At 35.9% G+C, this 27848-nt stretch overlaps 2 protein-coding genes across 3 annotated transcripts in view; one reads left to right on the forward strand and one right to left on the reverse strand.

Moving 5' to 3' along the window:
- LOC132095465 (PTB domain-containing engulfment adapter protein 1) overlaps window positions 1-27848 on the forward strand; it is a 177913-nt gene that overhangs the window by 64162 nt on the left and 85903 nt on the right. Inside the window, exon 3 of one of the 2 annotated variants that reach the window (XM_059500492.1) lies at window positions 17208-17326. The exons of the other annotated variant lie outside the window; for it this stretch is intronic. The gene's annotated coding sequence lies outside the window, so the exon portion shown is untranslated. The remainder of the gene's footprint in view (window positions 1-17207; window positions 17327-27848) is intronic. 2 annotated transcript variants of the gene reach the window in all.
- LOC132095468 (actinia tenebrosa protease inhibitors-like) lies at window positions 299-27208 on the reverse strand. Its single transcript, XM_059500508.1, has 8 exons — window positions 27022-27208; window positions 11307-11510; window positions 6411-6581; window positions 4789-4875; window positions 4531-4599; window positions 1167-1250; window positions 792-971; window positions 299-625 (listed from the first exon to the last, which is right to left on the reverse strand). Exons 1-8 carry the CDS (start codon window positions 27101-27103, stop codon window positions 558-560), a joined length of 945 nt encoding a protein of 314 aa, XP_059356491.1. The 5' UTR covers window positions 27104-27208; the 3' UTR covers window positions 299-557.

The raw sequence follows: 27848 nt of genomic DNA on the forward strand, positions 1-27848 counted from the left end.
AATGGTAAGAGTCAAGGTCACAGTGCGAGGGCATAAAAAAAAAAATGTTAGAGTGTACTTTATAAACATATTAAAGATTTAACATGAACATGAAAGATTAAGAATTAGTAGGTTTGAACATTTTTACAAAAAAGAAAAGAAAAAGAAAGACAAAAGATTTAGGATCTTCAGCAAATATAACAGCCATGAATCGTGTTAAAAAGATCCATAAATGGCACTATGAAAAAGAGATTATATATATATATATATATATATATATATATATAGAGAGAGAGAGAGAGAGAGAGAGTACTTTTTATGAAATATAATGAGTATTTAGTACATATACTTGTCATTTCGTCCCCATAAAACAATATAAAGTGTAAGATTATGTTTTACATTAAAAATACTTTATATATGAAGCCCAGATTTAAATCCATAAACTGTGATAACTATATACATAAGAACAGTTTGTGGGTCAGAGAGGTACTATATGCTGCTGTTTCTTATTTTCTCTTTTTTCCTCTCTAAAGAGTGGTTTAGGATTTGGTATCATCAAAAATACTGTATATGTCCTCCTAGACAGATCGGAACAAGATATTTGTGTTCTTCGTCTTTATCCGTATTTGCTTTATCCGGCTGTGATCTGAAAGAGAAAACATTGAACATACAGAATCAACAATATTCACTGCTTCACTTTTCTTGCGGTGTAGCCTAATAGAAGTTGTATGTTTAAGAATGCATCATCATTATTGACACTAAACGGAGCAGTTCTCCTCAATTATAATATCAACCATCTGCAGAAAACACACCTTTCATGCACATTTTCATGCAGTGTCTCTTGTGTACAAAGTTGTTTTTGTTGCCTCCACAGCCACTGTAACGAAACGCCTGGCATCTCTTAATCCTGTGGTTGTAAATGTATCTCCTTATAGAGTCATCACAATCGCCCCTATCAATTGGACTTAAGCAGAATTCTGGGAGATTGAACTCTGAAATGCAATAACAATAGGTCAGCAATATTAGTAGCATACAAAAAAAAACTGTAATATACATTACATAATTTTATATATACATATATATATACATATATATATATACATATATATACAATATATATATATATATATATATATATTTATTTATTTATTTATTTATTAACAAGCAGGATGTGTGACTCATCTCACCATGTTTGGTGAGAGGTTCTGTCTTGGGTTTGGCTTCTTCCTCTGGTTTTAATGGAGCATTTTGTTCCATGTTGTTTGAGGCAGCTAAAAAAAGGGGAAGAAATGAAAAATATGATCATATTTGTTGTCTTCTTGTTACAGAGTCTTTTTCTCTCAGGTAGCACTTTTAACATGTTTCCTGCCTGTTCGATTTTCCAAGTTTAATACTTAGAATAACCTACTGTTTTCCCAGTCATGTCCTGGCTAGGATTTCTTAATTTCCTAAATGTTCTTTATTTAATGTGATCACAAGTAGCTATAATATAATATAAAAATTAAGTTTTATATTTCTTTTTTTATGTTTGCCCTGCATTTCTGTTACAAAATTAAACAATTAACTAGCCACTTTTCATGTCTCTTTGCGACCAAGTACCAATAACTGTAATTGTATTGCAATGTCCAGTATGTACATATTATATTTATACATAATTATTCTGCATATTTTATTCCACTGAATAGGATGTGAACAGGTAAAGTGTTACACTTTATGATCATTTTTTTCTTTGATGTTGTTTAAAATATGATCCAAATGGCTACCATCAGCATTTTATATTAGTTAAAGTTTGATTTTATACTGTTCTAGCTGGAATAACACTAGACTGCTGCAGAGATGACATATTTTTGTTGGCCAAAGCTTAGGAATGACTTCTGGTTCATCACCCATCTGCTTTTACAGCCTCATTGTGTTTATAATCATGCTCTTCCAAACTTTCAGGTTTTTTTTTTTTTTTTTTTTTTTAAATAAAGACTTAATGCGTTGTTAGAAGAGTAGTGGTGCTTGCATTGAAGTCACTAAGTGACTGGTTCATTTATAGCTAATGTTTAGAAACCAGGCTAGGTTGGCCTGTAAAAATAATTCATCATTGCAGCACTAGATGGCAGTAAAATCTAAACATTGTCCTTCAGTGGAACCAAAGCGCTTCTGTGCATTTGTCACCCTTTTAACCCAAAAGCAATTATTGTAATTAATTTGCAGTTACCCAGAAAATAAAAAAAAAATGGCGAATGATAAATTAGTAAAACAGAACTCTGACATAATTGTGAACAACACTTACTATTCTTCGTTAAGTACTGTGATTAAGGCAAGAAGAGGCAAATTTGAAATAATATGTAGCTCCCATTTACACATGATAACCATGTAGCTTAAATGCAGAAAATTGCAAGTGTTTAATAGATTGTTTGCAATTCCCCTCAAGAGCCCAAATCCCAAGTACACTGAACAAAATTATAAATGCAACACTTTTGTTTTTGTTCTAAGTTCTAAGACTTTTTCTATGTACACAAAAGGCCTATTTCTCTCAAATATTGTTCACAAATCTGTCTAAATCTGTGTTAGTGAGCACTTCTCCTTTGCCACCTCACAGGTGTTGTCACGATCATCAGCTGGAGTGCCCATGAACTCCAGTAGAGGGCACTCCACTCAGGACTATTGCATTTGGTGTCTGAAACTCCATTTCCCATAATCCCGTGCCTAGGGCTAATCACAGCCAGGTGTTCCCCATTACCAATCCCCTATATATATTGTGTTTAGGCTCTCAGTGAGGGCAAAGTCTTGTTTAGCCCAGTCTGACATCTCCAAGCGTTTCTCTTGTGTTTGTTCTTTCCGTGTCTCATCTTGGATTGTTTATACCGCCTGTGATTCTCTGCCGCCTGCCCCGACCTGGTATTGTTTCTGTTTCTGGATATCCTTTGACATTCTCCATGCTGTTATCTGATTACTGTCTGTCTGATCATTCTCCAATAAATAAACTGCAATTTGATCAGAACATCTCTGACTCTGCATTACAAATGTGACATATCAAGATGATGATTAGACAGCATGATTATTGCACAGGTGTGCCTTAGGCTGGCCACAATAAAAGGCCACTCTAAAATGTGCAGTTTTATCACACAGCACAATGCCACAGATGTTGCAAGTTTTGAGGGAGCGTGCAATTGGCATGCTGACTGCAGGAATGTCTATCAGAGCTGTTGCCCATGAATTGAATGTTTATTTCTCTACCATAAGCCATCTCCAAAGGCGTTTTATAGAATTTGGCAGTACATCCAACTAGCCTCACAACCACGCTGACCACGTGTAACCACACCAGCCCAGGGCCTCCACATCCAGCATCTTCACCTCCAAGATTGTCTCAGACCAGCCACCCGGACAGTCGCTGTAACAATCAGTTTGCATAATCAAAGAATTTCTGCACAAACTCAGAAACCATCTCAGGGAAGCTCATCTGCATGCTCGTCATCCTCATCGGGGTCTCGACCTGACTGCAGTTCGTCATCGTAACCGAATTGAGTGGGCAAATGCTGAAAACATCCCAGTTCTTGCATGGCCAGCATACTCACTGGACATGTCACTTATTGAGCATGTTTGGGATGCTCTGGATCGGTGTATACAACAGCGTGTTCTAGTTTCCGCCAATATCCAGGAACTACTCACAGCCATTGAAGAGGAGTGGACCAACATTCCACACACCACAATCAACAACATGATCAACTGTATGCGAAGGAGATGTGTTGCACTGCATGAGGCAAATGGTGGTCACACCAGATACTGACTGATTTTCAGACCCTCCAATACAGTAAAACTGCACATTTTAAAGTGGCCTTTTATTGTGGCCAGCTTTAGGCACATCTGTTCAATAATCATGCTGTCTAATCAGCATCTTGATGTGAGGTGGATAGATTATCTCGGCAAAGGAGAAGTGCTCACTAACACAGATTTAGACAGATTTGTGAACAATATTTGAGAGAAATAGGCCTTTTGTGTACATAGAAAAGGTCTTAGATAAGGTCAGCTAATGAAAAATGGGGGCAAAAACAAAAGTTTATAATTCTGTTAAGTATAAGTAAAGGTTATTTATATAGCACATTTATCTCAGCAAAGTTGGCCAAAGTGCTGAACAAAATCAAAAGGCTAACATAAAACAAGCAGGACAAACCATAAAACAGTAAAAACAATAAAAACATAGATAAAATCCAATTAGCATGAAAAAAGTCAATTTAACACAACAAAATATATTTGAAATGACAAAAACTGATTTTTAGTTTTTTTTTTTTTTCCGAAACTGAGTATTATTACAAAATCAAATATTTTATGCAGATTTCTTGTGCAACCTGTGTGCCAGACAAGGATGTCATGTGCCCTGAGGCTGCAGAGCAGAGAGCAGCTCTTAACTGTCAAAATAAGCAGGAGGAGGCTGAAAAAAACAGCTGCTATGCTGCCCTCTTGACTCAGACAACAGACTGTCTGACATGAAGACACAGCTGTCTAGAACCCTCTGCCTGTGTGTGTGTATTTGTACATGTGTTTGAGAGGTGTGACTCTCACCTGCTTCCTCTGCAGATGGTTGGGACATTTTCTGCAGTGGCATATGTGATGCATTCAATGGAGCTTCAACTAAAAATGACCAAATACACAAACAACAAATAAGATTCATATATAAGGTATTTTGTTTTTGTGTGATGCTGCACGTTTAAAGGTCCAACAGAAATCCAAAATAAGCTACAAAATAGCTTAGCACACCTTAGATCACACCTACAGATCACTGCAAAAATATCAACATGCAGGATGTGTGACTCATCTCACCATGTTTGATATCGGGTTCTGTTTTGGGTTTGGCTTCTTCTTCCACTGGCTTTAATAGAGCATTTTTTTTCATGTGGTTTGAGGCAGCTAAAAAGAGAAAAGAAAATGAAAAATGAGATCATCTTTGTTGTCCTGTTGTTACAAGAGAATCTTTTTTTTTCCTCCGGTAGCACTATCAGTACTTTTAACATGTTTCCTGTCTGGCTGTTTTTCCAAGTTTAATACTTGGAAATAATGTCCTGGCTGGGATTTCTTAATTGCCTAAAATGTATTTTTTTGGAGGGGTGGGGTTGTTTTCCTATGTCTTCATAATAGCTGAAAATAATGACTGAAAAGTAGTTTGACCAACAGAATTTGTGATAAGGTGGGATCTGCAGGGAATGGTCAAAGCTATGCAAATTTGTGTACATACAATGTATAAAGATAGTAGAGAACACATAGATACAAAAACAAAGCCAAAACCTAGGCAATCTAGAAATACCAGCCAAGATATGTCCATGAAAAAGAGGATGGTCACCCTGAGTACTAATGTATTCATACATATGCTTATAAACAAGTAACTACAGTATTTAGCACTTGACACCATTTAAATATTATTTACACTTCTTTTAATGTATTTTACATTTGACTCTTCCTTTAATTTTTTTAATCTTTACCTTTAATTTTAATTGTCATTAAATTCACTTAAAAAAGTGTTTTCACTCAGAAACCGCAAGTAAATTTCACAAACAGTTACAAAGAAACAGCAAGTAACACACTCAATTAAATGTGAAATTCTTAAGAAAAACTTAGATAATCTTTAATTCTATAATTTTACAATCATCTTTATACTATTTTATAACTAATTTGAATAGGCCTATATATTTCTGTAGCATCTATGGTACTGTATGTTACGGGGAAGTCGTGGCCTAATGGTTAGAGAGTCGGACTCCCAATCGAAAGGTTGTGAGTTCGAGTCCTGGGCCGGCAGGAATTGTGGGTGGGGGGAGTGCATGTACAGTTCTCTCTCCACCCTCAATACCACAACTTAGGTGCCCTTGAGCAAGGCATCGAACCCCCAACTGCTCCCCGGGCGCCGCAGCATAAAATTCTGAGTATGGGTCACCATACTTGGCTGAATGTCACTTCACTTTAATAGTCATCTATAACTATAGTTTTAGTCAAGGGTTTTTTGATTGCCAGATATTTTGCTGTTGTTGTTTTCACCTTCTCTCTGACCCTTAACAGGCTGCAGTCCCTTTAAGACATCAGTCTAAATGCCTTCTTCACATGTGAAATTGGATACAGTGCTGCTCTAACACATTCAAGCTGTCTGTTTGCTCTTGTGACCAGTATAGTATTAAGCGCCTTATCCTTCAAGGATAATTTGATTCCTAATGGTATGACCTCTTCAGCACTTAATTCACTGAGAAATGTTCTACATTTGCTGTTCAGCACTGACTGAATTACAATAGGCGGAATTAGAAGTGCTAATTGCACTATGGAATGAAGGTTATTGAGATCAGAATACAAAAGGGCTGGAACCTTTGTCATGCAGATGACTTTAATCACAGGGCTTGTACAAAAACAATGTCATTATTGAAAATTGCAGAGAAGAGAAATGTTATGTTGCTGGTACATACGTAGACATCTCTCGTTGCATTCTTTTATAGTCCTGAAGTTGTTGTCATTCCCAAAGCAGCCACCATAAAAGAATCGCTTGCATTCCTGGCTCTTGTAATCAAAATAATAACGAGGCACCATTCCTCGACACGGCCCCGGCTCATCCTCCAGATGGCATGGACTCTTTTCCGCTACAAAAACAAGGAGAAAGATGGGGCAGATCATAAATCATGTAATTCTTTATTTAAAGCTTCTTTTTCATCAACTGTAAACATGAACATAAATTAAAAGTGTTAGTAGTGATTTTTTTTGTCATGCTTTGAAATATAGGGTAGTTGGGGGGGGGGGGGGATTTTCCATCTTGGGGATGAACTAAAACTTTAATTTTACAGTTTAGGGTACGGATTTACAGCACTTTTTTTGTATACTAAATAATTTTTATGCAAGTATTACAACTAGACAAATATTGGAATTGAATTCTAAAGCAGCGGCTTTCAGGAGAAGCAGCTCTACCCTGCCCTTAACAAACACCCTGGCCATAAACCACAGACAGGCTGGAGTGATTGATATATTCCAGCTCCATCTATAGCACAAACCCTGTTGATAAATTAATGGCTGGATTCCAAAATTCCACAGATTAAAAAAATCACATAATTTCCTGCCACGTTTTTGCCCTGTAATGCAGCATTTATTTATGGCCATTGCTAATTAAAATATTTCACTTAAGTGGTCATTCATCATGGAGTAAGGCAGCTTTAATCCAATCAGCTGGGTATTTTGTTTTTCTCTCTTCTTTCGGATAAATCGGATTTAGGAGGAACAGTGAGTCGCACTAACCTGATCATAAATGTCACAAAGTGACCATACAGATTAAAGCAGGTTGCTGTTTTGGATATAAGTCAATGTTAATTGCAGTCTCACTTACTGCTTGAAAGTGATTAAAATGCGATTATGGTCAGGACAAAAATTCTGAGTAAGCAGAAAATAAAACTGCTTTTGGTCCATACAACGAATGTCAATAAGGCCAAAAACAACACCGAAGTTCAACATAACATACATTTTTTTCTTCTTCAAAATATCTCAAAATAAATAATGACATAAAGGTGTAGTTCACTCTAAAACGCAATACACTGTAACATTTTCATCAGATTTTATTTCAGTCATTCAAAAACTGTTAAATTTGATCAAACTTGAATGCAAAATGACATACTTCATGCCCTTACACAATTTCCACACTTTGTTGTACATAATAAAATGGAATAAATCATCAGGCTGCAGCTAAACTCACTGCATTAGATACTGTGTTCTGATACTCTATGTCCTAGACAGTCGTCCTGACCGAGAGAGGTAGACGAATGCTAATTAAGCTTAGCAAATGACCACTCACATACAGCATTGATCAAAAGTTCACATTCACAAGGACACTTAATAAACGGAATTAAATTAACTGAATTGAAATGATGCAAATTAATTATGCAGTTTTAAACTTTCGTAGTCAGTATAATTGGACTTCTAGCACACTAACCAAAATGAATAATTCAGAACTGCTGTTCTCCTGAACAGCCTCTTGGTGCTTTTTAGGAAAGGAGATTGTCTTGATGCCAGGCTAGTGTCTCTCATTCCATGTATCATTAACTCACTAGGACAGGACTTAAGTGCAGTATGTTTAACTGAGTGCTCATTAAAAAAGATGGCAGCAAGACAGCTACTTTCAAGTAGATTCTATGCAAGCTGAGCAACTCCCACTGAGATAAATGTAAATGATTTATGGATAGCTCTCATAACACATAAAATACCTCATTGACTCAAACAAACAAATTGCAATTCCATCTATTGCCAGCAGAGGCACAAAAATACACATATCACCTATGGGAGCCGTCAAAACGCATATATAATTTTTAAACAAGAAAAAAAAACAGGTTTAGAAAATGATCTTTCTCTCCCAGTTGATCTAACCTCTTTCTCGGTCTCATACTTTACATACAAAAACACAAACAAACCACTCTTTAAAGTGCACTGATGATTTGATTCACTAGATGGAGACATTTGCCATTTCTCGCAGTGGTTTGTTTGTTCCATATACTGAATGATTCCCTTTGAATCTGAATTTTAAGTGCATAAAGGCAAAAAGTGACAGCTTGTTTAAGTGTTCCTTTTTCATTTAGAAGATGCTTTTATCCAAAGTGACTAAAAAATTAGGGACATGACTATCAAGAGCCAAATACTCACAGCACTGCAATGCAGAGTTACAGTGCAGAGAAAACAGAGAGGAAGGTTTTATAAATAAATAAATAAATAAATGTATAAAAAAGGGGGGTTATGCTTGAGATATGCACATAAAGAGGTCTGTCTTGAGTCATTTTCATGAAGGTTGTTACTGACATTGATGGTTCTATTAAGAAACTTTAACATCTATGAAACCTTTCCATAGCAGAAAAGGTTCTTATTGTAAGATACTATGACATCGCTGTTAAAACCTACTTTTGGAACCTTTATTTTTAAGACCATCAAACCCAGAATGGTTCTTCCATAGCATTATGGTATTGGTGCTAGAAAAAAAAAGACAAAGAAAAGAGAGAAAAAAACCTTTGGATTTCTTTTTTTTTTAAGAATGTAGCAGGCAGTAACATCAGGGCATTGACCAAGAGGAGTGTGACATAAACCTTCTATGGTTCAAAGAAGAACAGATAGCGTGTTAGAAGGGTTGATATGTTTAAAGGGTTAAATGCTCCATCTATTACTAGAAAAAGCAAGTTTGGTGGCCACAGAAATTAGAAACTGACTTGGCAGAGCTGCAAATAATCAGGGGCATGTGGTGAAGAGTGCAGAAGAAATGAATCCAAACACAGCAGTCAATTTCCTCTTCTGCCTCAATGGGGGATCTTTGGCAATACTTCGCAGCATTTACGAGAGCTCATGTCCTTGGAGGTGTTTGTCAAATGAGCCGCAAAGTTTCTGTTTTCTCCACTCTGTGGCTGTGATGGGACTGAGGCTTGTTTAGCAGTCACATGACACAATCTGTTTTGTGCTGATTATTATGATGACCTCTCACAGGAGGCGACGTTGCAGGGGCCCGTCCAAAACATAATGACCCCCACTGGAAAGCGTAATGAGATATGACTCACCCAACCAACCAAAGTGCTATAAATAATCCAATGTGGCCTGACTTTTGCTGTGAACTGCACATTTGTCCTCGTTTTATTAGGAAAAGGGCCAAGAGTTCTTTATTGTTCTTTCTGAAATAATCAGATTGTCTAAATGGTATCTTTCATCTCTCTAATCTCAGCTTTGGCTTGTTGCCTTGAATTTGCCTCTGCGACCTGGAGTAATTTCCATTTCTTCCTTTATATACTAATTTAATGTCAATATTGAAGATGAAACAATTGCATTAGAATGCTTTGTAGTCATCGAAGCTTTCCTTTGAAAGGCTACAATACATGCATTATTCCATGTATAACATACATAATAATGTCTTTGTTTAAAAGCATGAAGGTTTTCTGAACAAAACAACTGTTCTTCTCTTAACTTGGCCCCATGTTTTTTTATAGTATCTCTCATACCCTCTACAAAGTAATATGGTGTAGGTTATAATTATAAAACTTGCTGAGTCTAAACTAAACAATGCATTACATTATTGTTTTTTATGGGCCATTAATGAGTCTTTGGGAACTACTCCCTCATGGTGAACTCTTCACTCTTCCCATAAAAGTATATGGTGGAATGTGTGTTATTTTTATGGTTCTAAAACAAGTAGTAGTTTTTTATGCTGATTGGTCAGTACAGTCATTGTAAAGTACAGATATGACATACACCACCCACATTACTGTGCTGCACCCATAGACTAATGTGCTGCTATTGTTTACTTGTCAGTGATATCACTGGGGTCAAAAACTATGATATAACAACTAAAAAAAACATAAGAACATTTTATTTGTAAAATTAAAAAAGGAAAATAAAGACATTTTTAAATTCATATTATATCATAATTTTACTCAAGTTGTTTTGCTGATAGCAAAAAAGATTTGATTAAATTTATTTTACTATAGTTTATATGTTATGTTGTCATTTATATTCAATAACAGTATATAAGAAAATATTTTGAGTTAGCATTTATTTACTTTAGCTTTTAATTCTAGTTAACGTTTCATGTAATTTTGTTGTGTGCTTTTGTCAATTTAATTATTTTTAATATGCCTACATATTTTTAATACAGTTTTATTTCACTTTTAGGAATTTTCTAGGTTCTTCATTTAATATTTAGATTTTATTTTATGTCAAAAAATATTTTTTATAGTTTCAGTGTTAGTAAACTGTAACATTCACTGTTAGAACAATGCAAAACAGAAGCACTTTCACTAGTACTTTCAGACTTGGAACCTGTTGTACATAATGAATTTGTTTATTCAAATAATCCAATTCCCTAATATTTTTGTTATGTATTGGGCATTTCATAAAAGCAGTAAACCCCTCAAAACCTTGCAATATTGTGAATAAATACACTGCAGTGTACTGAGCCTAAAAACGCTCCTTAGCTCTGACTCTGTCTCTCATAACTTATTGTCTAATACTACAGTATGTTAGTAATCTTTGCTTTTACTTTGCCCAAGATATGCTTATCTGGATTGCTGTTTGTAGCATGGGTGTGTGGAATAACGTCATGACACACGAGTCTGGGTCAGGTCATCCAATATACTGAGCGAAAATGGAACACAAAAGGCCTTCCTCATTCCGAAAGATGCACTGAATCTAAAGGTTATTTTACACAAGTTCCGATATTTTCAGAAACACACAATCACACACACACACACACACACACACACACACACACATATATATATATATACTGTATATATATAAATGATATATATATATATTTTTGTCATAGAAGAACACAAGTCTGGTAAATATTGCCTTACCTTTTACAAGACACATTTCCTCACACTCCTGCAGGGTCTCAAAATTGTTCTCATTGCCTTGGCAGCCTCCATATTCAAAGAGTTCACAGCGACCTGCTTCAGTGTCAAAGTAGAACCTTTCCTTTATTGCCTTGCATGGCCCTTCGTCTTTCTTCAGGGCACAGGAGTGATGGAATATGTGGAGTTCAGACCTGACTCCATCTGCTGAGGGTGGAAGGAAGCCAGAAGTTATAATTTGCTTCGGACATAATTCACAAAACTCTGCGTGGTAAATTTAAGCCAACTATAAGCTCTCACCTAAGGCTTTGTAGGGGGTGAAAGAGCTTTCTGGCACTGGAAAGTTATTATACAGTGTACCTACTTTTAATAGAGCTAGAGCGTTTGCTCAAAGTTGTCTCATTGACATGACAGTCTGTAGATTTGAAGGATCTGACAGCTTTGCCCTTGGTGTTTAACGCTTGGTTAAATCAAGATGAACCTCCTACACTTTTCCACTCTCAAGCCAACGAGGAATATAAAGCACTCTTTCTTAAATGTAAATTTGGATGGTTTAAATCAAATAGTTTTTTCTTTTCCCCAGGAATAGGTTCTTAATCCGTACCAAGAACCAACCCTATTAGTTTGTTCTAATAGCATGTAGGGTGAAGTGAACTCTGCAGTCCTTCCTGTTCACACAACAAGGACTGAATCCAATGTGCCACAGACTAAAGTACTGTAACAGATGGTCTTGGACTTGAGTGACAGCATCCTGTGGGCTGTTGGATCACTTATCCTGTCACATCCTGATGTTCATCTCCCCAAAGCTCTCCACTCTAAAATACTCTCTCCACACTGCCCTCGGATTGGAGAAAGGTATTCCACATGCTCTGGATAAAATTCTTGCCTGCACACAAGCAGGAAACACACGCCCCCTAGCAAACACCTTGATGGTCATCAATATTCTTATTTGCAATATTCTTTAATGCAGACAGAGGAGAATGCTCACAGAGGCTCATTTGATAAAAAAAAATATTGTGAATTTTACTATACAATGCAATACAATGTATAATTACTGTGTTCTATTTTAATATATTTTATTTAATATACAACCCGAATTCCGGAAAAGTTGGGACGTTTTTTAAATTTTAATAAAATGAAAACTAAAAGACTTTCAAATCACATGAGCCAATATTTTATTCACAATAGAACATAGATAACATAGCAAATGTTTAAACTGAGAAAGTTTACAATTTTATGCACAAAATGAGCTCATTTTTAATTTTGATTTCTGCTACAGGTCTCAAAATAGTTGGGACGGGGCATGTTTACCATGGTGTAGCATCTCCTTTTCTTTTCAAAACAGTTTGAAGACGTCTGGGCATTGAGGCTATGAGTTGCTGGAGTTTTGCTGTTGGAATTTGGTCCCATTCTTGCTTTATATAGATTTCCAGCTGCTGAAGAGTTCGTGGTCATCTTTGACGTATTTTTCGTTTAATGATGCGCCAAATGTTCTCTATAGGTGAAAGATCTGGACTGCAGGCAGGCCAGGTTAGCACCCGGACTCTTCTACGACGAAGCCATGCTGTTGTTATAGCTGCAGTATGTGGTTTTGCATTGTCCTGCTGAAATAAACAAGGCCTTACCTGAAATAGACTTGTTTGGAGGGAAGCATATGTTGCTCTAAAACCTTTATATACCTTTCAGCATTCACAGAGCCTTCCAAAACATGCAAGCTGCCCATACCGTATGCACTTATGCACCCCCATACCATCAGAGATGCTGGCTTTTGAACTGAACGCTGATAACATGCTGGAAGGTCTCCCTCCTCTTTAGCCCGGAGGACACGGCGTCCGTGATTTCCAACAAGAATATCAAATTTGGACTCGTCTGACCATAAAACACTATTCCACTTTGAAATAGTCCATTTTAAATGAGCCTTGGCCCACAGGACACGACGGCGCTTCTGGACCATGTTCACATATGGCTTCCTTTTTGCATGATAGAGCTTTAGTTGGCATCTGCTGATGGCACGGCGGATTGTGTTTACCGACAGTGGTTTCTGGAAGTATTCCTGGGCCCATTTAGTAATGTCATTGACACAATCATGCCGATGAGTGATGCAGTGTCGTCTGAGAGCCCGAAGACCACAGGCATCCAATAAAGGTCTCCGGCCTTGTCCCTTACGCACAGAGATTTCTCCAGTTTCTCTGAATCTTTTGATGATGTTATGCACTGTAGATGATGAGATTTGCAAAGCCTTTGCAATTTGACGTTGAGGAACATTGTTTTTTAAGTTTTCCACAATTTTTTTACGCAGTCTTTCACAGATTGGAGAGCCTCTGCCCATCTTTACTTCTGAGAGACTCTGCTTCTCTAAGACAAAGCTTTTATAGCTAATCATGTTACAGACCTGATATCAATTAACTTAATTAATCACTAGATGTTCTCCCAGCTGAATCTTTTCAAAACTGCTTGCTTTTTTAGCCATTTGTTGCCCCCGTGCCAACTTTTTTGAGACCTGTAGCAGGCATTAAATTTTAAATGAGCTAATTAAGTGGATAAAATAGTAAAATTTCTCAGTTTAAACATTTGCTACGTTATCTATGTTCTATTGTGAATAAAATATTGGCTCATGTGATTTGAAATTCCTTTAGTTTTCATTTTATTAAAATTTAAAAAAACGTCCCAACTTTTCCGGAATTCGGGTTGTAATTTATTAATAGACACAGTTATTATTATTTATTTTATACAATAATTTATTCCAGTGATGCAAACTCAAATATGGTAGCATTATTACAAAACCATTTTGTATAATTATTAATATTGAAAACGGCTTAATATCTTTGTGAAAACCTTGATACATTTTAATAGGATTTTTTGAGGAATAGGAAGTTCAAGGGAACAGTATTTGTTTGAAATTTGTGACATTATTATTGTCTTTCCTGTAACATTTGACCAGTTTAATGTGTCACTGATGAATAAAAGTTCTCATTTTTTAAAGAAATCTTCAAACTTGTGAACAGTAATGTAATTCGACCTCTTTAGACTTTTTACAGATTTTGGTGATTTGGTCAATCTGAGTACAATTGACACTGTTGAGATCTCTTTTGTAATTCTCATATGTGAAATCTGCTCAAGAAAAAAAACTGATAAGCAGCAATTTTCCTTTCCTTGTAGCTACTGTACGTAATGTGTGTGTGTGTGTGTGTGTGTGTGTGTATATATATATATATATATATATATATATACACATTACCATAAAAATATCAAAAAGTCCTGCACATTGTCATATGTATTTTAAGAAACTAGAACTATCTAATCATCAACCATTATGACGATAAAAAAATCTGAACAAGATAATTACATTAATTATGTGAGCCAAAATTGCAGAGAGGACTTTTTGAGAGAGGTTTTGTTCTCCATTTCCATGGACACAGCAGCTCTTTTAAGATAATGAGTTTTGTGTACTTCCTTTACAATTAAACTATTTTTAAATGTACAATTTAAACAAGCTATTTCTGTCTATTATAACACAGACAATACCTGGACTTCCCCCAAAAACGTCTATAATGGAAAAAACAGATAGATCTGGCTGTTAAAATTTCAACTGCCAGCTGCTTTTTAAGCCCAGCATGAATTTTATGTTCTGCTTGGATTCACCTCCATTTAGATAGTGGTCAGAACAACCCAAAAACTGGTGCTTTGCCAGACTCTGGCGATGCTGAGCTCGGGCATGTTGCCCCATGTTGAGACTAAAGCCCCGTTCACACCAAGAACGATAACTATAAAGATAACTATAAAGATAACGATATTAGCGTCCACACCAGCTAACAATATTGTCTGTGTATTCTAAGCGGACGTGCGTCTGCTGCTTTAAATTCTCGAGCTCATTACAGCAGGATAGATTCTGATTGGTTGGCAATGTTTTTATTGTTCATCAGAAAAGAAAATTGTTCTGAAAGTGATTCCAACGATATCGTTTCTCTTTGCCTTTATCGTTATAGTTGTAGTGTGGACTCCGCTATTCTTTAATATTAAGAATGATTTTTAGAACTATATCTTTATCGTTATCTTTATAGTTATCGTGCTTGGTGTGAACGGGCCTTTAGCCTTTGCTTGTTTTATACGCATCATGAAAGAGGGGTGTTGATTTTATCACAAGGTGGAATTTAGCACATCGGTCAGTATCTGAAAAGAGTACAACATTCATGAACTCTCACGCTGATGGAAAGCACGATGCATGTAAATATCTGTTTACATGTGTCGACATGTCATGTTTGCTCAAGGTTTGCTGTTGGTTACCGGAGCAACAACTCAATGATTAATAACACTGTCAGTACAATGACACTATAAGGATGAGTGGCAAAGTATTTGTCATTTGTAAATTAGTAACCAGTGAGTCAGTTTTATAACAAGCCCCTTTTTTATTATGGCATATTAAGAATTGTTCATTTGTCAGACGTAATATCACTGATAGAAATACAGATGTGTGATAGAGAGTAATCACAGAAGGTGAGGTTTTATAGAATGAGGGTATGATTCTACTTGTCTGACTAGTTCATATTTTGTTCATATATTCATATACAGTCTTAAGTCCATGGGCACATTACACATACAGTAAATTCTGTAGATATATACCATCATGTGACAAAATGAACTGAATCATGAGGGTTGATGATTTGATGTAAGGTCAAACTGTAAGGAAAAGGAAGGGCAAGGCAGCCTGGTTACCTTGATGACTATGCCAACATGGCCTTACACAATAATCAAACTAATGTTCCTTAAAGGTCAACGTAAGCCTGGAATACACTACAGGATATGTGCCCCAATTTTCTGCCAATTTACAGTCTGGAGAAGTTGATGCTAGGTGGCAAAAGTCAGAGCCAGTCTGCAGATTTGAGTTGACAGATTCCATAGAAAATCGCGTAGCGTACAGTGGTCATAGACTCTGATTCTACTTAATCTGAGGCTATCAAACATGTTTGATATTTTCCGCCGATTTTAGAGCACTTATTAGAGCACTTATGGTTTAATTTTCTCACACATCTCTTAGCAACAAAGCACATGTTGTTGCATGAGTTTGTTAGTCTGGTAGTGTATGATCCTCAGTTGTGTGGTCAGTTCTTCTTTGTCACTATTTACAAAGTCTGTAAGTGTATGATGTCTAGTTTTTGATTTTAAACGTCATGTAGTGTATTTCAGCTTTTGGTAAATTTTTCTGTCAGTTGTGTTACCAAACACCAATCCACATTGTTAATAATAATACATTTATCTAGAGCCTTGACTCAGTATATACAAATACAATTTTTTAGAAGGATCATGTGACACTGCAGACTGGAGTAATGGCTGCAGAAAACTGAGCTTTGTCATCGCAAGAATAAATTAGATTTACATTTTTTTATAAAAATGGAAATGTTTTTTTAAATTGTAACAATATTTGAAAACATTCTTATGTTTTCTTTTAAACAAAACACCTATATATAAACTGAATGGGTCTTATCGAAAAATAGATTAGTTTAGGGATGTTCATTTCGGTTATTTCTCCTAATGTCATGGTGTGGTACATGAGGGAACACACAAAGATGAAGATAACGATATACAGTCTTTAATAATCCACAAAGAGGTAATCCATTAAAAGGCGTCAGTAAACACTCGTATACATCGAAGAGACCGGACAACCAAACACTGAACAGAATGCAACTTGTATGGGGAACGAATAATCCTAAAATGTTACTGGTACTCCTAATTTTTTGAAGTTGCGAGCACCAGTGCTACCATTTAAAAAAGTTAATTCTGAGCCCTGGCTGGGGTAGGAGAAAGTATGTTAACAGATAAAATGTAAAAAAAAAAACATAAAAATGTATACGGGTGTTTTGTTTTGTTTATGCTGTGCACTGACTTATTTTGCTTTACTATTGTCAGGCGTCCAGGCTTGATCCATGTCTAGGCCTGTTTACCAGTGGCATTGCAGATCGTCTTTGTCTACAAAATCCTTCACTTCAGCAATGACTGCAACACCTTCAAATCCCAGGTCAGAACTTGTTTATTCTACTACCGTTCACAGATAACAACAATTGGTGACCAAGTAAATCTTGTAGTGTCTGATCTCATGAAACCCATGTGGGACAGAAGATCCTCTCGTTGTCACCTGGTGCAATTATCTGAGGTATGCAATGCAAGGCTCACTGAAGCATATCATCCTGTACACCCCAATTAATTATTGTCAGGTCTGCATGAGAGGATTCTGGCTCTTTTAATGAGTTTGTGGTCACCGGTCTGTTCGACCATATGGGACACCTAATGTGGACATACATTAAACATAAGACTTAGAGGGGAAAAATATCCCACAGCATTGCATGGTATGCTGTAGTAGAGCAAGTTAACCGCCAAAGGTGAAAGGCATAACTGGTTGATCTCTATCTCTTTCAGCAGTAAGTCTGTACACAATACAGAAAATGGCACTGTTCTTGCATTAAGCACCACGAGGCGGTTGACGTGAACATGTGCAGGCAGGAATATATAAAGGGCAAATAAATCAGGATGGTTTAAAGGCCTCATATTGAATACAGATTAATAGGATATGTACACACACTTTCGGTCAATTGTTGTTCAGTCCTCTGATATATGGTGTCTACAATGGAAAGATCTTTAAAAGCAATTTTTAACCATTTACGTTGTGATGTTACATTCAACCCACTATGGGTGATTACATTGGACCCTTTATGGTATTTGTTTTTTTATTTATGACTACGTAAATTGAACATGGCTGACAAAACCAGGCACAAAGGACCTCTGGAATATCTACCTCCTACCTTTTCAAGGAGACCTAGACTGGTAATAAAAAATCATAGAGAAAAAAAGTGATTATTATTTAAAAACATTTTCATTCAGGTAATACCGTATTTTACGGACTATAAGTCACACTTTTTTTCATAGTTTGGCTGGTCATGTGTGACTTATTTATCAAAATTAGTTTGACATGAACCAAGAGAAATGAACCAAGAGAAAACATTACCGTCTACAGCCGCGAGAGGGCGCTCTATGCTGCTCAGTGTTCCTGTAGTCTACCACTGAAAACATAGAGCGCCCTCTCGCGGCTGTAGACTGTAATGTTTTCTCTTGGTTCTAAATAAATGCGACTTATAGTCCAGTGCGACTTATATATGTTTTTCCTCGTCATGACGTATTTTTGGACTGATGCGATTTATAGTCCGAAAAATACGGTATCTTGGTTATATTTATTTAATTCTGTACATCGGTATTCACATGTAACCAGTGTTGGGGGTAATGCATTACAAGTAACGCGAGTTACGTAATCAGATTACTTTTTTCAAGTAACTAGTAAAGTAACGCATTACTTTTTAATTTACAAGAAAATATCTGAGTTACTTTTTCAAAAAAGTAACGCCAGTTACTTTGTATTCCCATTTTTTGACTGACAAGCCTCCTGTTCCCATATTGGGAGAAATCGGAAGTATGGAGGCGTTGTGTGCGCTGTGTGAACATGATGTTACTGTAGTTCTAGACTAAATGTGAATGTGCATTAATTCATCCCACTCACAAAAAAACAAAAAACAAAACAGATTTAGTATTCATCAAAATTAATCAAAACAGTGAAATGCAAACTCAGAATATGACGCAAACCTGCAATAACTAAATATATTAAATAACACAAATGTATCTATTCCCATTTTATTAACAGTGTCTTTGCTGCTGACCTTTAATGATCCAGTTCAACCATACTAATAATCAAAAAATGACTTTAGATAAACTAACAATTGTGATGTTTTTATCAGCTGGTTGGATTCTGATGGCACCCATTCACTGCAAAGGATCCACTGTTAAGATAGTGATGTAATGCTAAAATTCTCAGGATCTGTTCTGTTGAAGAAACAAACTTATCTACAGTACATCTTGGATGGACTGAGGCTGAGTGAATTTTCAGTTTTGGGTTAACTCTTTCTTTAATTTATCAGAATATTTAATTTATCCCTTGCGATATCTTCAATATCAATTAGCATATTATGAAGCAGAAAGCTGTGTACTTGTATAAAAAAAAATAATAATAATAATAAAAAAAATCCATCATTAAGGCATTTTTACTTTTCATCGGAGAAAAAAAATATTATGGATAGAAAGAGTGGTTTGAATTTAAATTCGTCTTAGTGATATATTTGTTTATTACAAACATGCTTTATTTACTTCACAAGTTGTGAATTGACTGGACTGGAGTAATGCTTTTGTCTGACGGCACCCATTCACTGCAGAGGATCCACTGGTGAGTAATTCACGAGTTCACGCTTACATATAATTAGCTTAGGTATGGTATGCGTATTTGGCGTGCTGTCCGGGGAAGGGCTCCGAGCTCGGGAATGGCCCGAACCTAGAGTACCCCCCCCCTTCCCCGTCTAATTATAAAGTGAACTTGGAGTGAGGAGATGGGGTGGAGGAGGGATGCTGATTAACCGTCAATGGATAGAGGTAAGTCAGCGATATTTATACTGTGGGATTGATTACTAGATTGTGGTCCACCTGTGTTGATAAGGCTAAGTATCTGACGCGCTCCTCCCGAACCTTGTTAACAAGAACATCATGTGATGTAATGCTAAACGTAATGCTAAACTTCTCCAGATACATTCAGACGAAGAAACAAACTCATCTACTGGATGGCCTGAGGGTTAGTAACATTTTCATCAAATTTTACATTTTGGGTGAAGTATTCTTTTAATTTACCTTTCCTCTTTTAATATCTCTATTATTGAATCTGAAATATATACTGTACTTTTACTATGCAACAAACAAACTCATCTACATCTTGGATGGCCTGAGGCTAAGCACATCTTTGAGTAAACTATTCCTTTAATGGAAGAAATCACAATATGACAGTTTCCACATTCAACCTGCACTTGCATGCCTATTGCAATAGAAAATAGAGCTGCTGGGGGAGTTGCTAACAAGGTTGCCAAGTACACTGACTTGCCTTAAAGGACCTTTTGTTATTTTTTTATATATTTTGAGATTTAATACAGATGGATGAAGGCAGGCATACACATAAATACAAAGCAAACAAGCTTTTAAAAGCGTGTAAATGAGAAGCCTTCAAGCACTAAAACAGCGTCCTTCTATAACTGTTTTGATCCCTGCATAAGTGACTTTGGCATGGAAGAAAAATATGATCCTGCCACAAGAAAGTATTTTCTCCATTTTAAAAACACAGCAAAAAAACAAGCAAAGGTTTGTTGATAATTATGATAATATAGTCAATGTTAGTACTTTTGATATTAATCTAGTGTATTTTGCATGCAAAGCCCAACCAGTGTTAAAGATTCTCAAGCGTGCTATATTTCTATAAGTAACAAACAGCCCGGAAGGTTATTTCTCAAGACTGCAGTCTTGATATGTGATCTTAATACAGTTCTTTAAGATCCTTTAAAAGGAGACAAAGAACATTGTCAGAACGTGCCTTGACTCAACCCTACTGCTTAGCTAGTTTGTAATGAAAGCAAAGCAAAGCAATGATGTCATCTCAACGAAGAGTCATTGTGGAACATTTGATACAGTATATGGCCCAGCAAGCCAAGACAGAATCAGCAGTCCTTTTTTGTTCATTTTATGTGATGATAAAAAAAAAAATTGGAATTCTTTATCAAATAAGCCCAATGTGGAGAGTGTGGGCTTGTTGCGTATGTTCCAGTTCTCTTGAAATCTATTAAGCTTTTTGTGGAGCTCTGTGGGAACAAATTCAATGTGGGCCTGATGATAATTCTCACTGAACAGCTGTCTTAGGGCGCCTACACATGAGGGCTTCAACTGATAAATAGGATCGATAAAATATGCTTTTTTTAGAGTGATGTATAAAGTATTTGAGTAATAGTACTTCAGTACTGCCCAATTACATTATTTTGGGGAATCTGTACTTTACTTAAGTTCTGTTAAAGCTGAACTTTTGTACTTTTATTCAGCTACAAGGACAAAAAAAATTATACTGTTAAGCTACTACAATTTCATTTATTCTTTAAAATTACTAAATCACATATGTCATACATCATTGCCTTAAATCTCTCCCAAATGATTTGATAATAAAAACTGTATTTTTCTTCACTTCAGTCAATAGTCTTCTATTTAAACAGCCAATGGCAGTTATTTTAGTGTAAATATTGATAAGGTGTCAGTTTTTAGAAGACTAGTTGACAAAAACAAACAAACAAACATAAATAAATAAATATCATGTTCCCATCACCATTGTTTTTTTTAAACCTTTCTGACTTTCTTCAGGATCACAAAAGTATACATTCAGGAGAAAGTTTATGCTTTTTCCGAACATCATGAAAGTGGATGGGTATCACGGTACCAAGTTTATACAATTTCCAAAAGTTCCAGAAATATTCCAAATATGACCCAAAAGAAATTATCATCTCATGTGAGCATGAAAGCATCAAGAAAGTAGTTTATACATGCAATGTAAAGATTAAAATTTATGTTGTTATTCACTTGCTTTTAAAATATAGCTTGAGAGCCAAGGTCCTCATTCGCTTTTGTAGTACACACAAGATTTACTGGCAGCCATATCACCCTGGAGTACAAGACCATTTGCCCACTGAAGCTAAGCAGGGCTGACCTCCTGGGAAAACCAGGTTGCTGCTGGAAGAGGTGCTAGTGAGGCCAGCAGGGGGTGCTCACCCTATGGTCTGTGTGGGTCCTAGCACCCCAGTGTAGTGATGGAGACACTATACTGTCAATAAGCACCGTCCTTCGGATCAGATGTTAAACCGAGGTCCTGACTCTCTGTGGTCATTAAAAATCCCAGGATGTCTTTCGAAAAGAGTAGAGATGTGACCTCGTTATCCTGGCTAAATTCGCTCATTGGTCTCTGATCATCACGGCCTCCTAACAATCCCCATATCTGCTGATTGGCTTCTTCACTCTGTCTCCTCTCCACCAGTAAGCTGGTGTGTGGTGGGCGTTCTGGCGCACTATGGCTGCCGTCGCATCATCCAGGTGGATGCTACACACTGGTGGTGGATGAGGAGATACCCCCTGACAATGTAAAGCACTTTGAGTGCCTAGAAAAGTGCTATATAAATGTAAGGAATTATTAGTATTATTATTATTATTATTATTAATTATCAGTTTGGACATTCTGCTATAAATAACTTATTTTGTGTTACAAGCATTTGCACAAAGGTAAATAAATGATAATGTTCTGTTTTTGTTGAACTATCCATTTCAGAAACAGATTTTGAGTTTGAACTATAATTAATTTTTTGTTTGTTTGTTTATTTGTTTGTTTTTTTAACCATCACTGCTGATAGATGGCTGTATGTCACTTTCACTTCACTTGACTAGATGAACTTGCATCAAGTGTGAACACTGTCGGTTCATGATCAGTCTTGATTATTCAAAGAATCATTTTATTCAAATGTCAAAGCACTGTATAATTTTCTGCTGTTAATTTTAGCTTTCAGAATATTGGCTTTAGTTTAACATCTCACATAGTCTCACATAGTTTTTTTCTTTTGACAGGTTTCCTTACCAAATATTTGCATACTTTTTAATTTTTTGGGGCTTAAAGGCAGGGTAGGTAAAAAAATGTATAAACTTTTTTTCCAAATTTGTTTAAACTTTATTTATATATCTATACATAATTAAAATGTAAGTACTCTGAAAAAGAAAGTATAAAAATCGAGTGTCTGTAGACCTCTCACGACTGTTTTAAAGACAGCTCATTATTTCCATTCACTCCACCCCCTCCCTTCTGGGCTCCTTCCAAAGCCTCTACTACGGCTCGCTAAGTAATGTTATGTTAGCTATATTACGCAGCTACGTGTGCTAATGACACATGCAAAAAAAATTTTCATGAAAAAAATATGTATGATCAAAATACAAAAAGAAAGATTTACCTGTCCAGCAGAAATAAAGCCATCAAGGAGTCACTTTTCAGCCCCTTGAGTTCCCTCAGTTCTCGCCATCGCTGGAAAGCCACGCCGATATAAACTCGCGTTTTATTTCTTTGTTTATCCATAGACTTTTTGTTCATTGCCTTTTCTTGTACTGTTACTGTCTTCCTTTTTTTGCCTGGTTTGCCTTCACTAACTGCATAGGCCGGTACTGTGAATTTTGCTTGCTGTTTCTCTGCCATTGTTTTGGTATTCCTAGGATCCGTGCCTGTTGAATTCCTCAAATCAAACGTGCACGCGCAAGTGGGCAGGTCATGTGTGGCAAAAGGGTGGTTGCCATGGTTGCGAGAGAGTGACAGTCGCCTAAGCCAATCCTATGTTTTGTCCCGAAATGGAAATAATGAGCTGTGTTTAATACAGATTAAACGGTCTAGAGTCACTCGATTTTTATACTCTTTTTATCAGAGTACTTCCATTTTAATTATGCATTGATATATATATAGAAAGTTTAAACAAATTTGGAAGAAAGTTGTTTATACATGTATTACCTACCCTGCCTTTAAGATACATAGGAACATTCTTGACTTAGCATTTGAACTTTAACTTAAGGACAATTTAATGGCAGTCAACCATTACTTTTACACTTCTGTTAAAGAGCATGGAAAAGCTTTGTCAAATCGAAATTAAGTGGGAATACAAAACTGTACATGCTTCCCTGACATTCTCCTTCTAATTGTTTTGTCACTTTCATAAAGCCCTTGTGTTTATATGCTTTCATGACACGCTTCTGAAATCAATGTATTCACATCACTGATGTGGTATAGAAGTGTGTAGGTGCCCTTAATCTCACCCAGCTTTATACAGCCCACACAAGGACCCTGGGTAGTTACTCTATATATCTTTGTCCTTTTACACTGTATTTGAGCAATACAGCTGCCATATGAGCACATTTTACAATCCATCGCATGTTTAACCAAGTCTATATTTAACTGTAGCCTATCAGTCTTGCATGGATTCCTCTTCAGAGTAAATGTGTAAGGAATGACAGACGCAATTACAGTCTCTTTCATAGTTTAATCAAGAGAGCACACTTCTCTCTGACCTCTCCTGATGTTTCATTGGAACCTTAGATAGGGCACTTTGACCTTTACAGACCATTCAAAAGACCTCTTTAAGGGAGGAGCTTTGTGCTATTCTGCGAAGTGTCTCAACAAACACTGAAATAAGCCATTCGTCTCGAAAAAGGGTCAGACCTCAGGAAAAAGATAGAGCTATCTGCTCAGACAAGCCTTCCTCTGACTCATTCAAAGAGGCATGACTAATAGTGGTATATTTAACCCTGAATGAAAAAATTAGTGAGGATTATGGGTCTTACAGCTTAGGGTGGCTTTGCAGGGTTCAGTAATATTTCTTGATGAAAATTAATGTGAAGTAGCCATAATGTCCAAACAAATATACCGAGCCAATAACTTTGTGAGTGTGAGGCTGAGTGTGTTTCTTAAATATAAACAAATATAAAATCCTGCAGAATGTGTTAATTAACGTAACCTTTGTCATATAATATTCATAATACTTTCAGTTATGTCATTAGAATAATGAGAATTCATTACACGTTTGTCCATCGAAAAGGTTACTAATAAATCACTTGTTCACGAACTGTCACGCCATATCAGAAGCCTGATCTCTGCATTGCAGCATCTTGAGAATGGAGGTCGCATCTGGTGAGAGTGGATATCTCTTTAGCCGATATTAGAGTGCAGACCCATTACTCACAGAAAGGAACATCTTTTTCTCTATATTTTTTTGATCCTAAAAAAAAGACTTCTTTCGAAGTAAATTTAACTACTATTTCAATGAATTTTGCCAGGTGACAACAGCAAAGTAAACAGGCAAAAATTATGTGGTCGTTTTTTTATTTTATTTTATTTTGCATTTTGTCAAATATATCATATGAGCTAAATTAAATTGCTGTTTGTACAATTTATCCTAGTATATGGTACTCAGTCAAATTCATATAAGGGTTTTATAAACCATATTTACGGTAATCGCAATGTAGTCTTCAGAAGAAGCCAAAGTAAATAAGAAGTCAAAGGAAAATCTGTCTAAAGAACATAAAGCAAGTAGTTTCAAAAGGAGAAAGATTTCAGAACATTACCATATGCACAAGGCAGAGTTCTGCAGTATTTATATTTCATCACACCCATATGTACACCAATCTATTTTTAAAGATCATTTAATTAAAACAAATCCTTTTATCATAACAGCAACAGTGTTGAGTTGAGATTGTGACCTCCACACATGCAGAGACGCTGAAGAGATTTATGGAGGATAGAGAGCCAGCATATTGATTGGTGCAGTTAAGCAGGTCTAAAAGTTCACAATGCTTGGACTGCAGTCAAAAGGAACAAAAACATTTCTTCAGCGTAAGCGGTTTCCATGTGTAACTTATTAAAGAGCTATGGCTCCAAGGGGTGGGTGTTGAAAAAATATTACATTAACAACCAAGCAATCACATGATGTTATATCCCAACCATAATGACATCTATAATGGTCTCTGCAACTAAAATATCAAAATTGTAGCCTATATGCTGCAATTGTTGTAGTCAGGGTCAAGAATTAGCAAGGGCTTGGTGCAAAAATGCTACTGGAAGTGGGAAGGAAAAATATATTTTATGTATTATTTACAGATACTTTTTTATTTAACATTAATTTAATATTACAGGTAACAGCCATAATTGTTCAGACTTAGAACTAATAAACCGATTTAAATGAAATGCTTGACATAAATGAGTTTTATATATGGTTAGAAAATAAGAAATAAATGCCTTATAACTACAAAACACCCTATGAGGTTTTATTAATACTTAGTTTTTATTAATAGGCAATATTTGTAATAATAATAATAATAATAATTATTATTATTATTATTATTATTATTATAACAATAATAACAGTTCTGACACTGATTGTAGTCTGAATAATTGACATAAAAATTAACCAAACTCTGAATAAATTTTTGGCAATAAGCATTAGGTCAAGCGATACCACTTTTATAAATAAATCACTTGTTTGATCAGATTTACCCAACTAAAAATAAACTAAGAACATGTAAAATGGCATTTAGGTACATTTTCATCCTTTAATAAAATAAAAGCATAGAAAATACATAACATTATTGAAGCAATCTACAACACGTTTGTTTGCATTGCGGGGATTAAATACACATAGCAAGTTAAATAATAAATTCCAGTTCCCAAAAAGCCATCTTCCCAGACTTACTACAGACAGAACGGTACAAAATGCCCGTTTAATGACCCTAAATCCATTCAATCCTTGAGTTTCATCTCGCTTAGAAATTGTGGCTGTAAAGCACACAGCCCTTGTTGACAAAAATCTGAAGTTTGTTTTGGATTTAATCATCAAAGTTGAGCTGAAACTTTTGAGCCACCAGAGCTCTCGAACTCCCACTGGAGGAACGCTGTTATCAACCTAGTATTTAATATGCAATTCTACAATCTTTACAAATAACCCGTGATTTAAAATATAGACTTCATCTGTCACGTTACCCTCAAAGTAGCTTTAGCTCACCTAAACACTTAAAACATGCCAATATTGTCTTATTTCCTCACAGTAGTCGTGTTAGGATCAGCTTTAACTTCTGACCGTAAATATTATAAGTAGGCTAATACTTTCATTACTGTATTTAAATCAAAAAGTGTAATTATCACAGCTAAACTTTCAGAAGTGCTTCAAAAGCCCATATTCCCTCTGTGAAATGAACTTATGTAATGAAATAATAGGCTAATCGTTAGAAAAAAAGAATAAGAACTTAACGTTACCTCTTGCGAATTTTGTGAAACATATTCCAATAAGAGGCAGTAGAAGCAGCGGTCTACATGACCAGCTCAGTAATGGAGCCATTCCAGCAGGCGATCAATGACGCGCTTCCAGAGTTTTGTGGAGTAGTATGCTGTAGTTTAGTTTGTGCCTCCAAATAGTCAACTTCTCCAAGTATTCATTGACTGCGTGGTACTAGTCAGTCACGCACTTCCGGGTGAGGGATCGCTCGTTCTTGTGAAGTGTTCTAAAGAATTTCGTGATTCTGATTCCCTTTAAATAATACGGTTCGATTCTTTTACTACGTTTGAGGTAAAAACTATTTTAAAGAAAGAAATGCAATTCCCTATTGTAGCCTGTATTCGGCTTAAATAAAAGCAAGTCAAATGTACACAGTAGCCTATAAATTGCTAATATCATTTCAAGAGTCCAGAATATATAACAAATTAAAAAAGTAATAGTAGCCTACTTTTAATTAGGCAGCATAATTAGCATAATTTAATTAGGCAGCCTTCACTAAATAAGTGGTAATAATTCATTTATTCACTTCCTTATGCTAATTAAAAAACACTGATAAGTACAGCAAAACGCATGTGTATCTCAAAGTTCTTTATCCTATATTAGTCAGTAACATATTTAAGTGTCACGATCGGTTCATTCTTTTATTTATTTCGAGGCAGACATGAAAAGTAATAATCTGCAATTTAGTTCCAGAAAGATCCGACTCGTGAGAGTCATTCGTTCGGGAATCAAGATAAGCTGGTCGCCGTGTTTCGATTCACTTAGGCTATATAAAGAATCGACTCAGAAGAGTCATTCAATTGGTAAT

The sequence above is a fragment of the Carassius carassius genome, chromosome 19 (assembly GCF_963082965.1).
Source record: "Carassius carassius chromosome 19, fCarCar2.1, whole genome shotgun sequence".
NCBI lineage: Eukaryota > Metazoa > Chordata > Actinopteri > Cypriniformes > Cyprinidae > Carassius > Carassius carassius.

Excerpts from the sequence above, each read along its gene's own strand:
- LOC132095468 (XM_059500508.1), bottom strand. The coding sequence starts at position 27,103 with ATGGCTCCATTACTGAGCTGGTCATGTAGACCGCTGCTTCTACTGCCT. Across the intron at positions 6,582-11,306 it reads GGAAATGTGTCTTGTAAAAG|CGGAAAAGAGTCCATGCCAT; the intron begins GTAAGGCAATAT and ends TTGTTTTTGTAG. Across the intron at positions 4,876-6,410 it reads ATGCAACGAGAGATGTCTAC|CTGCCTCAAACCACATGAAA; the intron begins GTATGTACCAGC and ends TTCTCTTTTTAG.